Consider the following 13,905-nt stretch of genomic DNA (forward strand, 5'->3'; position numbering starts at 1 on the left):
CTGAAGCACTTCTTATGTTGCAGATTTACATCTAATACTATAGAAGTGTATTTCCATTACTTTTCTCTGGTTCTGTATTTGCTTAGAGCTGACTTTGTGAACCCTGCACCATTGCGGTTTTCCAGTCTGTCAAGATGAATGTACTTTGTCACAGTTTAGTGTTTTATGCATCCATAAACATTTACATGCCACCAGCACAGCGGTGGGAGCAGATTAGGGCTAAGTCTCTCGCCCAAGGAGACATCGACATGTGACTTTAGGAGCTGGGGATCAAACCCGCAACCTTCCAGCTGACTGTAGGTAGATGAACGAGTCTACCGACTGAGCCACAGACACCCTCAAGTGCTTTCTGGTGGCACTTTGCCATCTTCAGTGATTCTTTTTGGCTTTAAGAAAGAAAATGTGCACACAAAATCTTTCTATCCATTATACACTGAGGTCCATTGGGGCTGATGGGACTACATGGAATTAGGGCTGTACGATTTGCAGAAAAAATCTAATTGGGATTTTTTTTCCCCCCAAATATTGTGATTGCATTTTAATATGCAATCATTCTTGTACTGTTTTTAGATTACTCTTTTTTTCTAAGATTTATCTTTGGCCTTTTTGCCTTTTTTTATTAGGTAGGACAGTGGATAGAGTCGGAAACAGGGAAGAGAGCGGGGAGAGACATGCAGGAAATAGTACCACAGGCCGGATTAGAACCCGGGTCGCCTGCGTACATGGCGTGCGCCTTAACCACTCGACTACCGGCGCGCCTAGATTACTCTTTTTGCTGGTATTGCAAATGTGATGTCAATTGCTTTGTTTAAGAACATTAGCATTTTTATGTTACTCATTTTTATGAAGAAAAACAAATATAAAACACAAGGGGGAGGATTTTTGTAAACCATAATAAAAAAATTGACACTTAAATGTTTGCATAATGTGTATAAAATCTCTGCTGCTGCTGCAAAAATTGATTTATTAAACTGGTGTTTTGACACATTTCAAGTTAAAGAAATATTGCAACTTCTGCGACTGGAAGAATGCAGCAGGCCATGTTGCAATTTAATCTAATTTACCATTAATTGCCCAGCCCTACATGGAATTGTATTTCTGCTCAGTCAGTGCTGTTATGAGTCTTATATGATCTAAATGTTGATTTTCTTCCTTCTTGGAAGTGGGGGGGGCTCAAAAAGAGCTGCTATTACAGCTGCTGACATGGTAAAAACATCTGTTCTCTCAGGAAAACACTCTGCCAGCCGCAGCTGGCCGTACCGAGAATAGAGCAGTGATGTGAAGCGGTACATCCACACATCTCTGGCCACTGCAGGTGTGGGTTTGGTCATAGAAATGGGGGCGGTCGCGTCAGAGGGTGCAGATGTGTTTTGGGCTTTAGCTGGTTGAGATTCTAGTCATGGGTTTCTTCTCTCTGGTCATGTGACTCAATTCTCCCCTTCTCTTTGCCAGATCCATAACCGCTATGAAGGTAAAGATATTTCCAACCACAAGAGGAACCTGGTGATTGCTGGTGGAGTGACCCTCTCTGTCATTGTGTCTCCAGTGGTGGCTGCTGTCACTGTCGGTCAGTCTGTCTTACAAACTGTCCTGCATTCTCTGTCTCTCTACTCAAGCATCTCCTTGCTTTACATCTTTATTGACCTATCCTTGTTAAACTTTATAATCCTTAGAAATGTCTGTTTTTAATGTTAAAGGATCATGTCATGCGATGTAGAAGCTTCTTTTCAAAGTCAATGAAATTTGTTTTACAAAAAATGCAGCACTGCCTCGCTCCACTCTGACACTGCTATCTCACCTTCTCTTCTCAGGAATTGGAGTTCCCATCATGCTGGCTTATGTTTATGGTGTAGTGCCCATCTCATTGTGTCGTAGCGGCGGTTGTGGCGTGTCAGCTGGAAATGGTAAAGGAGTTCGCATAGAGTTTGATGACGAGAATGACATGAATGTTGGCAGTGGGACAGCTGCTACAGGTAAGCTTCGATGCCTCAACCCCCGAACATCTGTCCCTTACAGCATGACCTTGCATGTTTATGTCTTATGCCCGTTTCAGTCTGGATGTATGTTTTGCTGCATGCAGCTCTCACACGCGTCCACTCTGGCTCTGGCAGTTAGGTCGTGCCTGTGATATTATTTTGGCTTATGGCATTAGTCATGGTCATCTAGAAACACACTGCACATATATTCTGCCAATGTGCACATGCAGGGGTGATAGTTTTCCGGCACCGTGTTGGATTTCCAGCGTGGCGGCGTTTGATTGCTGTGGGGAAAAAAAACTACTTTTGTGAGCTTGTTTATGTGGGACAGCCTGACGTCAAGTCCCGAGTCAATAAAGACAACTGACACTGTCCATCAACCACACTAGGCCTACTAGCGAATCAGAAGTAGAGCGGGGGTCACACTAGGCTTACTAGCCAATCACAAGTATAGTGGAGGCGGGTGTTGCGGAAGACAAAGCTTAGGTTGATTTCCTGCTCTGCCATTCAGTGAATCTACCTCTGATGAATCCCTACCGGTGTTGCCAACTTAGCGACTTTGTCGCTATATTGAGAGAGTTTTCAGACCCCTCTAGCAACTCTTTTTCAAAAAAGCGACTAGCGACAAAGCTAGCGACTTTTTATTGTGTTAGTGGAGACTTTTGGAGACTCTGACGTGAAAGCACACACCGTTATTGCTTTGCCGGTGCTGCCATGCGGCCCCTCCTGTCCAACAGCCAAATCCTTGCGCAGCGTCCCCCTCAGCTGCAGTCGGAGCAGGAGATGCTCACGCCTCCATGTCCAGACTGCAAATTAACCGTGCTGTGAAGGCCCCCTGACTGTTTTTTCTATTGTCTCTTTTTGGTCAATTTAGAATTGTTAATGAAGACTTTATATATAAATATATATATATATAAACATATTATAAGTGTTATGGTCAAAAATGTTAATATTTCACTGGGATTTGGTGAAGGCTTTTAAGTGGACCATAAGGTTTTAAACTAAACCAAACATAAGAAAACTAACTTTCTAAGAAAAATAGAACAGTAGATAGAATAATAAACTAAAAATAAAAATTAAAATAACTCTGCCAGAGTATCTCTAGTCATTTTTGCCTGTCCCAAGCCCAGATAAAGGAGGAGGGTTGGAATTGTGACGTTATAAAAACAAGAATCAACAGAAGCACGTTTATTTGTAGTTCTACACATATTAAAGTTCTTTCAACTCACTTTTTTCTCTCTCTCATGACGTCTTTTCTCTCTTCTGCAGCATTCATTACAATTAAATGCATACTGCTGATTATGCAAATTAGGCGGTTACGTCATTTAGCAACCATTAACTTTTACTATAATGCAGTCAGATCTAGTCCTTTTGTCACTGTTGGCCTTCCTATGTATATGTCCCCCACCTGGGAAAAAGTTCAGGCTCAGGATTTTTTTTCACTATCAGCCATGCACACGTATCTGCTAGAGCAAGATAAATATGGTCCCTTTTTATCATTTTCATGTCTATTTTAGCCAAGAGCAAGATGAGCCTTCTGTTCTCTAGATTGAGACCCATGTATTCAGCCCGTGAGACACAGCACTCATGCAGGCAGTCCGAAGAAACCTAACTTGTTAACGTGCAAACCAAAATAAAGCCCGTTTCAGACTGGCTCTGTGTTTTGCTGCTTGCAAGTGCCGTGACTGTCTGCTGTCAAGCCCTGTCATTCTTCATAAGTTTTACCTCAATATAACCCCCCTGCAAGCGACTTGATTCTGTGTATAGTTGCAGTGTGTCAGGAACTACTCAAAATAAAAGCATATGGCTCTCCATTGATTGTTTTCTTGAGACAAGTTAAAAATTCTTACTACAGGCCGCTCTAACTGTCTGAAAACCTACCAGTTCAACGCTGCAACTTGGAGACACGCCGTATAATTTCTGTTGCAACAACTCCCAGAGTCACTCAGTCTTAAGTGACTTATTTCTCAAGTTTCCGTGCAGTCTTTGCGTCTCTTCATAAAGAACAGTTCTAGCATTCATCCATTTGCATGTACCTGTGCACACACGGAAACCATCACACATGGTTTTTTTTTTTTTTTGTCTTTGCACTGACTTCCTGTTTGTCTGTATCAACATGATAATGCGCAACATAAAGTTGTATGATCCTTTTATGAATGAAATGCATCACTAGATCTTTAATAAAGATGCATGCATGTTTCTGTAGCATAGCACTGCAGTTTTACAGCATAAAAACACAGAGATGCTTTTCTAGCTTAGTTGTCTTCTAGCTAACCTGTCACCTTAAAACAAACATTTTTGTCACAGACAGGTAAAGCCAGTACAGCACTGAAATTCTCATGTACTAGCTAGTTTATTTCTGTGTGTCCTGCTTGTCTGCACAGCTGAGGAAAGAGACTGGATCGTCCAGAAGGCAGTTTATTTTTATTAAAGATAGATTTAATCATCTCCAAAATTTATAACATGATTTAATCAACAAGTATTCAGCTCCCAATCAACATTTGTTGCCATTTATAGCCTCTCAAAACAAGTCATCCAGTTCCCAGTTATTGGCTTTTGTGACTTACAGCCAGCTGTTAGCCACGTGACAGACTATATCAGAATTGCAGGCGACAACGTTGGCTGGCCTTTTGAGCTGCAGTAGCTCAGTTCTCTGCAATGTTCTAAAGTAGTCCTCTTGTTTCAGGAATGTTGGGTCTGAATCTTTATCAACTGATGTACTATGGGTCTGTGCTCAAATTAAGTCTGCTGCTGGTTACAGATATTCCAAGTGTTTTTTTTTTTAACCCAGGGTTCTTGGAAAGAAAAGTCTTGCCAAGTAAAAATTGTGTCTTGGTGGTTTTCTTTCAGATTCTACCTCTGTGGCAGACACCAGAAACAACCCAAGTTTGGGTGAAGGTAGTGTTGGGGGGCTAACAGGTAGCCTGAGTGCCAGTGGCAGCCACATCGACCGTCTTGGGGCCATCAGGGACAACCTTAGCGAAACCGCATCCACAATGGCTCTAGCTGGTGCCAGTATCACAGGCAGCCTCTCCGGCAGCGCCATGGTCAACTTCTTAAACAGGTACAGTATTAAATGTTAACGCAGTCTGTGATATGTTTTTGGTTGTGAAGATATGAACCTTATTGTGCTTTGATTTATTGTCTTTAATACCTGCTGTACATGTGTCCAGGCTAGAGGTGCAGGCTGATGTTCAGAAGGAGCGCTGCAGTCTGAGCGGGGAGTCTGCCACTGTCAGTCTGGGTACAATCAGCGACAACGCTAGCACCAAAGCAATGGCTGGATCCATTCTTAACTCTTACATGCTGCTTGACAGGTGAGCATCATCACTTTTCATATACATACATATCATCACCATTTTGGGTTTGTTCAAGAGCAGCATTGTTGTATTTATGTGCAGAGTGTAACAAATGTATTAGACCACCTGTCATTAAAAAGGGAAAACTCAAATATTTGAGAAATCTTCAAAAAAAAAAAAATTTAAAAACCAAAAATAATATCCTTATTTATTCAGCTAATGACAAACTGAAACAGCTAGATAGTCCTTTTTCACACATAATAACCAGAAAAACTTAATATTTTGTACGGCCTCCTTGGCCTTGATAACAGCTGTCATTCTTGCTTCTATTGTTTTTCTGGACTTTTCCACAGTCTCTTTTGTCATTGAGTTCCAGATATTTCCTAGCTCTTCCAACAGACTTGCTTTACATGAAACTTTTGTGCAGTTATCTTGAATCTGCTAAATCCCAAATTTGTTCAGTAGGATTCAAATTCAAACTTTGACGCCATCAGTTCCAGTCCTCCAGAGTCCTTTTATCCTGGTCCAATAGTCTCTGCTGTCACAGCTTTGGAGTATGCTTGGGGTCATTTTCTTGTTGGTATATGAACCCACGACCAATCAGATTCAGTCCAGAAGGGAGTCCATGATGCACTAAGGCATTGTGGTAGACGTTCTTGTTCATGACACCATCGTTTTTCCCTAATTATCCCCCGCCATGCATCTGGCATCAGAACATTCTCCAGCTTTCCTGCAGACAAACATGACGATGCTGACTCAAGACTTCAAACTTAGACTCGTCCGTCCAGAGTTCCTTCTTCCAGTCGTCAGCAGTCCAGTGTTTGTGCTTGCTGGTAAATCTGAGGCCTTTCTGGATGTTTACAGGCCACAATAATGGCTTCTTAGCAGGTATTCTTTCCTTTAAGCCTTTTCCTGTCAGTTATCTGCTTAAAGTCTTTCTGGAGACTTTCTCAGACTCTGATCTAGAAGCATTCATCTCTGCCTGAAGATCAGCAGTGGTCTACTTCCCTCTGTCTCTTTTCTTAAAATCTCTTTATGTCTGACATCTGCTTCAAACAGAGGTCACCCTTTTATACCCAAATTTGAGCTCCCTGGAATGAGATTACTGGAATGACAGTAAATCTTCCAGTTCTCATCCAGACCTCTCAGAGGACTTCTTGGGTATACTGGTTGGAAAGTGGAGCCATGATAAAATCCTAAATATGTATACATTTTGTTTAAAACTCCAAAATTGCTTCTTTTCACTTCAGTTTGCTCCCCCTCAGGTCCCCATCCACCAACATGGCTGACATGCTGGTGTACGGTGAGCGTGTTGCGTCACTTCTTCTTACTGTGTGTTCAGACAAAACGTGAAAAAAACACTTGCCCCACCTGATTGTGGGACTCGCAGCGCGAATATAATCACCTTCACAATTCAGTGGTGCAAATTTTCACCCTGCACACCCGAAAGTGCGAGAGAAACTTGTAACTGCAATTTGACATCTAAATCAAGAAAAGACAGCGTGCTTTACTATTTTTCTCTTTTTTTTGGTATAATAATAAATTTTAAAATTCATGGATAACAATAATTTTTGTTTTAGCATTAAAAATATAATTTTGCTTAAAGCCATTCTACATACGGATGTTTTAACCGTTATGGAAACATAAAAATGATTTTGGTAATCACCGATGCTGTTAATTTAGGACAGCTGCGGAAGAAACCTTACACTGGACAGTGGTCTGATAAATTTGTTAATCACTGTATATTTCCCTTAATAAATAATAATGAATCAAATCAACCAGAAATATTGTATGAATGCTGATCCGTCTCCACATTATGGTAATAATGACTGAACACTCCAGTGTTGTTCGGCCAGTTCACTCGGTATTTCTGCAGTCTTTCTAACTGGGAGTGTATGGACAGTGGAGGAACTTATAATGGTTCTCTGCTGTTTCTGAGGGCTGTAGATCCTGATCGTATAGAAGAAGACATTTCCGAGTGTCCTTGCTAACACCTGATTAAACCTGAAGTCTACATCCTAAAAGGAGGCATGCAGTGTAAATAATGCTCTAGTACAGTGATACTCTATGTCTGGCTCTAGAGCCACATATGTGGCTCTTTTATGTCTTAATTTGAAATATTATTCCCCAGAAAATCTTAAAAAAAGGAACTTTGACCTCAGAATTTATCAATTGATGGTCACAATTTTGTTTCCCACGCTTATACAGTAGGCTTTAATTGTCAACCAAATTTTTGTCTGTTTATAAATTCCATTGCCCTTTTTTTGCAATTTTGCCCCTTATTTCCATTTTTTGCAACTTCAAATCATTTTTTGCAGCTTTTCACCTATTTAAGCTGCCTTTTGCCATTAAATGACACATTTCTTCCATTTGGTTTCACTTTTTGCTGCTTTTTGCTCATTTTTGTCATTTTTCACTCATTTTTTGCTCTGTCTTTTGCTTTTTGAACATTATTACCACCTGTAACTCATTTTTTGCCACTTTTTATCCATTTTTTGCCATTTTATGCCAATTTGTCCCTTTTCACCCATTTTTGCCACTTTTTTGACCATTTTTGCCCTCTGTAACTGATTTTTTGTCACTTATTCCCCATTTATTTTTCGCCAGGTTTGCCTCTTTTTACCAAAAGGTTTGCCATTAATTACAAATTATGCCCCTTTTCACCCATTTTGCCTCTTTTTGACCACGTTTGATACCTTTTACTTATTTTATTGCCATTTTTCACCACTTCGATTGTGGCTCCTGCTAAGGTATTTTCCAACAGTTTGGCTCTTTGGTTTAGCAGGGTTGACTGCTCTAGTAGATTTAGCTTAATAAGCTAGAGAAGGAACAGATGTTTTCAGTGCATCATTGCTAATGTTCCCTATAAAGTAGTTTTCTCCTTCAGTTGACACAGCAAACAAAAGCCCAACTTTAGCATTAGTTTTATGAGTCTTACTCTCATCTTCAGTGACCAAAGGTTTTTGTTGATTTGTAAACAAATTAAAGCAGAGACGGGCAGAAAAGATAAGCCAGTCTCCCAGAAACATCAGTGTCACCCACATGACTTACTGGCTGTGTTTTCCTCGTACACTGACTGGCTCTGGTACCACACTATCTCTGTTTAGCTTCGCAGCCTTTGACTGGTGGCTGGGTGAGTAAAGCAGGGCTCTACTTGTGGTTTCTTGACTGGTCACAAACGGCAACCAAGACATTGTAGTTGAGGCCTAACACCTGTCTGGTTGGTTTAAAACTAAGCAGTATTTTCTGTTGTGCTGTATTTAATTAATTAACCAATCTTTGTTAGTGTGGTGGGCTGCATGGCGGTGCAGGGGTTGGCGCTGTTGCCTCACAGCAAGAGGCTTCCTGATTCACTACCTGGTCAGGGCCTTTCTGTGCAGAGTTTGCATGTTCTCCATGGGTACTCCAGCGTCCTCCAACCTAAGACATGCTCATTAGATTGACTGGGCACTCTAATATGATGAGCTAAATTCCGACTGTGATTTTTTTTCTGACCTCTTTCCTTCCCTCCTCTCTGATTGCAGTTTTTCTAAATCCAAGCTCTAGCGTTTTGATATGTCTTTATTTAATACCTTCCTTCAAAGTCCTTCTGGTTCACACTTGTGTCATCCTTTTATGTTTCAGGGATGGGAGCAGTATGGAGGTTCAGGTCGACATTGAATCAAAACCCGGCAAACTTCGGCATCACAGCGGCAGCAGTAGCACGGATGACGGCAGCCATGTTGGCCGCTGTGGCTGGACTTACCCTTCCAACGGTTGCACCTCCTCAGAATGCAAAGGAGCCTCAGCTAAGTGGGCCAAAGAGGCATCCTGTTCCTCCTCGTCCAGCTCAGGGGGCAAAAAATGCAAAGGAAAGCTACGCAAGAAAGGTGGGGGAGGCACAAAAATAAATGAGACACGGGAGGACATGGATGCTCAGCTGCTGGAGCAGCAAAGCACCAACTCCTCAGAATTCGATTCTCCCTCCCTGAGCGGTAGCCTGCCGTCTGTGGCAGACTCTCACTCCAGTCATTTTTCAGAGTTCAGCTGCTCTGATCTGGAAAGCATGAAGACCTCCTGTAGCCACGGCTCTGGCGGAGGCGAGTACCACACACGCTTTGCAAATGTCAGCCCCCTGCCTGAGGTGGAGAACGATCGACTGGAGACCTGTCCGGCTTCTTCATCCTCTCCTCAGAGCAAAGGAGCCGCATTTACTCCCCAGTCCCCCACCTCTTCTCTCGGCCACGGCGCAGAGCTTTCTCCTCTCTGCTTTGTAACAGAGGACGGTGTCAACTTGGTGTGCCCTGCTGAGCTGGACTCTCACAGCAACACCAGAGAGACTCTGAAAGAAACCAACAACAACCAACAACAACCACAGACCCAGCAGCAGCAGCCAAAGAACTCCTGTATACAGACTGATATATAAAATCTCAATACCTTAAGTGCTGCACAGATGCTGTTTTTATTTGATATCGTTTTCTTCTCTAGCTTACACTCCAACCTGCATCGCTGTCCGCCTCTTTTAAAGGGGATGTGTTAATTTGGGATTAATGCCCTTCATAAAGGTTATACCCTGAAGTATAACACTGTGTCCACTATCAGAGGGCTGTTAGGAAGTATTCCCAAAGATCAGCCATATGAGAAATGTAAAGGTTGTGAATGTTAATGTTTCTCCCTGTGGATCCCAGACTGCTGACACTTTATGATCGTTCTCTTACTCACCACTTGTAACAGAGACAGCCCACTGATGTGGTGGCTGTTCAACAATCTGTGGAGGCTAAATTAAAAACCACTGTGCCAGTTAGGCAGTACTTGATTTGGGCTTAATAACAGACATTAAACACACTGCAGGAACTTAAATGTTACAGCTTTCCAGAAGTGAACTCTAACAGGGACCAGACAGTGTGAATCACGAGTTCCTCTTTATTTCCCCACAGATGTTTTTGTTACAGAGGAACGTTCTTGTCTGTTTATGAATATACTTTTTCGTCTTTCCTTGGATGAATGTTTAGAGATGAACCCTGGATTAAACTGGACGGCCTGGGCTTGTTCAGAAATTCAGAGGTGGGATGGTATCAAGTATCTTTTGATTGTAAATGTTTGAGCTGCCAGCGTTAGCCCATTATGAACAACTGGAGACAGAGTGTGAAGCAAAATTTACCTTAGAGCCATCGATAAAAAGTCCCACTTTAGAAGAAATAAAGTCTAAATTCATTTCAGCAAAGATTAGCTGTTTGACTCGCAAAGTGCCTGGGTTAGCTGCATCTAAAATCAAAGTGAATCTCTCTGGCCACTGCAGAGATTATGTAGAGCGAGAATGTCTTAGGAAGCCTGTGGTTAGATAACTGAACATCAACATTGCACTAGTCCACAGTAAAATAGGCCATCATGAGCTGCACTGCTGCATAAAACCATCTGAAAGGAGCACCAAACTAATCCGCAAAACATCTTAACCAACAACTGTATTTGCTCCCGCTCTGTTGATAGATTCTGCAAAAGTAATTCCTCCGGTTATACAGGCTGATGAAGATTTTCTGCATTGTGCAGAATTTTGTTTTGTTGTTGTTTTAATCGGTCTTCTCAATTATCAGATGATCTTATACATGTGTTGTATGTGTAGGAATACAGACCTGTTTGGTTTAAAGGGGACATATTATGCAAAAATCACTTTTTCAGCCTTTTCTAACAAAAATATGTGCCCCTGATCTGTCCACAATCCCCTCAAGTACCAGAGAAATCCATTCCCTCCCCTCTCTTTCTCCACCTTTCAGAAAATGTGTGCTGAAACAAGCCATTCTCCGATTTTACCCTCATGATGTCATGTGGGGAGTTAGCCCCGCCCCCAGGTTTGGTTGGCCCTCCCTGCTTGGATGAAAGTTCCACCCTCCTCTCCTGATCTTCCTCTGAGCTGCCAGCTGAGATGCTGGATAGCTCAGTGCCTGCTGACTGATCTGAAAGATTGATGATTCAAGTCCCAGTCAGGTGCTTAACTTTGGATAAAAGTAGCACTGTAACATCAGGAATGCTGCATCCATTTCCTGAGAGGGGCGGAGTCATGAGCGGAGTCAGACAGCTAGTAACATTTAAAGCCACAGAAGCTGCTTGTTCTGAGCAGGGTTGAAACAGAGGGTTTTTTAGACATGAAAAACTCCAATACTGGAGTGTTTTGTTTTTTTTTTCAGCAACAAACTTCACAGGCAGGTTTTGGGACCTCTGAGACCAATTTAAACTTGTCTTAAAAGGGTAAAATATGTCCCCTTTAAAAACAGTGCCACAGGAAAGTGCTGTCTGAATGCGGGGTGAAATGCTGAAACTATTATGAAATAATAATGTGTTCACCTGTGTATGGTATATAAAAGTGGGACTTTTTCATGAGGTAAATGCATGTTTTGCTTTGCACTCTGTCAGCAGCTGTACGTGGCTAAAATAGCTTTCAGTGTTGCTATTTTCTCACAGATGTCCTAACAAAGGCAATAATCTGTGACTCTAAAGTGTTGGTTTGAAGTCTGAATCAACCCTTTGTCACTTAGCACTGATCTGATCTGTAACAGTCGAGATTTTCTGAAGCTGCTCGGCATTTAAGGCCCCGGCTTGTTTATCTCCTCAGAGCTCAGCTCTGTGGACGCCGGTTTTAGTCCAGTCCAGGTCATTTTGATAGCGTTAACCAGGGGTTCGGTTCGTTCTGAAACTGTATGAAGGAAATATTTGTCCTGTTCAAAGGTGATTGGTTTTGCCTCCTAAGAGGAAGCTTTGATATCTTTCTTTGTTAACTCATGGTGCCTTTAAGAAGCTGTTTGTGTTCTCTGTCTCCACTGTGTCTTCAGGACGTAAAACTAAGACGACTTTTACGTGGTTGCTTAATGTCTGTCTGTACTGGAGGGACGCTTAATGACAGAACATACTGTGGTAGATACGGTAAATGAAGACTTTTCAATCGCCTACCAAAGACAGCACTCAGGCCTTTGTTAAATCTGAACATGTTTGACCTATCACCTGTAGACACAGTATGGTTTATCCTTTTTACACCAAGGGATGGATGAAGGAAAGAGCCAGAGCTACACAAACACACAGTCTACTGTTTTATACATGCTTTCCAAATGCAAATGTCTGCGGTCCCAGAAAGCCTTGAGACTCCTGCACTGCTGCCTGTATTTCTTCTTAAGTTGGAGTTAAAGGTTTGTTCCCCGTTTCTTTGTCCTGTGATTCCTTTATGATTTGCCAATTGGTGCTGCAGAGCAGACTTGGTCAGGTTCTGCTGTCAACAGCTCAGAGAGTTAGCTAAAGCTGCTCTTCACTGCTTTATTAATGCCACTGTGTCGGCTCAGGTGAACCTCTCTACCAGACAGGTAAAAGCATCGTGAATGGTATTTTGACCACGGTCTGTCTCTGAACAAACACTCTGCTTGGTTTAGCTGATATGACATGCTGCAGTCCTCCCCATCATTGAAGCAAAATCAGTTTTTACTTTAATTCTTCAAACTCCAGTTTCTTTATCCTTATTTGAACACTAGTGCCAGATTTAATTTGTGCAGAATAGCATAAGGTAATTGTATATGTTTGGTTATTTGCTTTATTATATGCGTGTAAATGCATATCAAAAATAAAAAATACATCAAATGTTTTCTGTCTTTTATTTTTTAATGATCCTGTTTATTTAGCAGCTCTCTGCAGATGTTTTGCATTTTATCCAAAAATCACGTTTTTTGCTGTTTGCCATGGATCTTGGACTCATCTGGGTACATTCATGTTTATTTGTAAAAACAGAAAAATCAACAGTGTAGTTAGATTCTGACAGTCTTAAAGTTTATGGATTGGAACATTCTACAGTTGCAATAGTCGATATTTATCATGACAAGCAAAGAAAATAAATAATTTGCACATATACATATATGAACAGGACTCTTGAAAGATGCTGCAGAACGACAAAAACATCAGCTCTCATCAAACTAATGCAGTGGTTCTCAACCTTGGGGTCGGGATCCCCATGGGGTCTCCAGTTGCCATGAAACAACAAAAAATTTTCTTAATCACACTGTTGCCACTTCACACCAATTTTTTCAATTTTTTTTACACATTTCAATCATTTTTTCCCACCAGTTTCAACACATTTTCACCATTTAACACATTTTTGTAAGTTTTAAACTTTTCACGACTTTTTTTTTCTGGCTGTTTTCCACTTCTTAAGTAATTCTTGCCACTTAAGCTCAATGATGCCCCTGTTGACCCATTATTGCTAATATTAACCCCTTTATACACAAAGTTCTTCCCATTTTAACTACATTTCACCATTTGATATACCCATTTTTGCTTGTTTGACCAATTTCTGCCAATATCTGCCTATTTTTCTTTCTCTGCTAACCCTTTTTTGCCAGTTTATATCTATTTTTAACCCCATTTCACCAAATTTCCACCCATTTAATTTAAAGCCATTGTAGCCACATTTTAACCCCTTTTTTTACCACCATGTATGCCCATTGTTGCCACTTTAATCCATTTTTGCCATCTTAATCTTATTGCCACTTCTAACCCATTTCTTCTACTTTTAAAATCCAACTTCACCACCTTTTCCATAATTTTTTGCCATTGTTAACCCATTTTTTTACACAGATGATTTAAAAGAGATGTTTCTTTGGGAAGAGTGTTTTTTTTTT

At 41.3% G+C, this 13,905-nt stretch overlaps 2 protein-coding genes across 7 annotated transcripts in view; one reads left to right on the forward strand and one right to left on the reverse strand.

The window, feature by feature from the left end:
• LOC121513255 (E3 ubiquitin-protein ligase RNF19A-like) overlaps window positions 1-10,599 on the forward strand; it is a 34,898-nt gene extending 24,299 nt beyond the window's left edge. For all 3 annotated transcript variants that reach the window (XM_041792870.1, XM_041792869.1, XM_041792871.1), the window contains 5 exons: window positions 1,453-1,567; window positions 1,812-1,973; window positions 4,827-5,040; window positions 5,150-5,293; window positions 8,900-10,599. In XM_041792870.1, the coding sequence (XP_041648804.1) occupies window positions 1,453-1,567; window positions 1,812-1,973; window positions 4,827-5,040; window positions 5,150-5,293; window positions 8,900-9,680 (1,416 nt within the window). In that variant the 3' untranslated portion in view covers window positions 9,681-10,599. The remainder of the gene's footprint in view (window positions 1-1,452; window positions 1,568-1,811; window positions 1,974-4,826; window positions 5,041-5,149; window positions 5,294-8,899) is intronic.
• The window catches only part of LOC121513254 (NLR family CARD domain-containing protein 3-like), a 945,231-nt gene that overhangs the window by 233,542 nt on the left and 697,784 nt on the right, over window positions 1-13,905 (reverse strand). The gene's annotated exons all lie outside the window — the stretch shown is intronic.

This window comes from Cheilinus undulatus, linkage group 8 (assembly GCF_018320785.1).
Source record: "Cheilinus undulatus linkage group 8, ASM1832078v1, whole genome shotgun sequence".
NCBI classification, from domain to species: domain Eukaryota; kingdom Metazoa; phylum Chordata; class Actinopteri; order Labriformes; family Labridae; genus Cheilinus; species Cheilinus undulatus.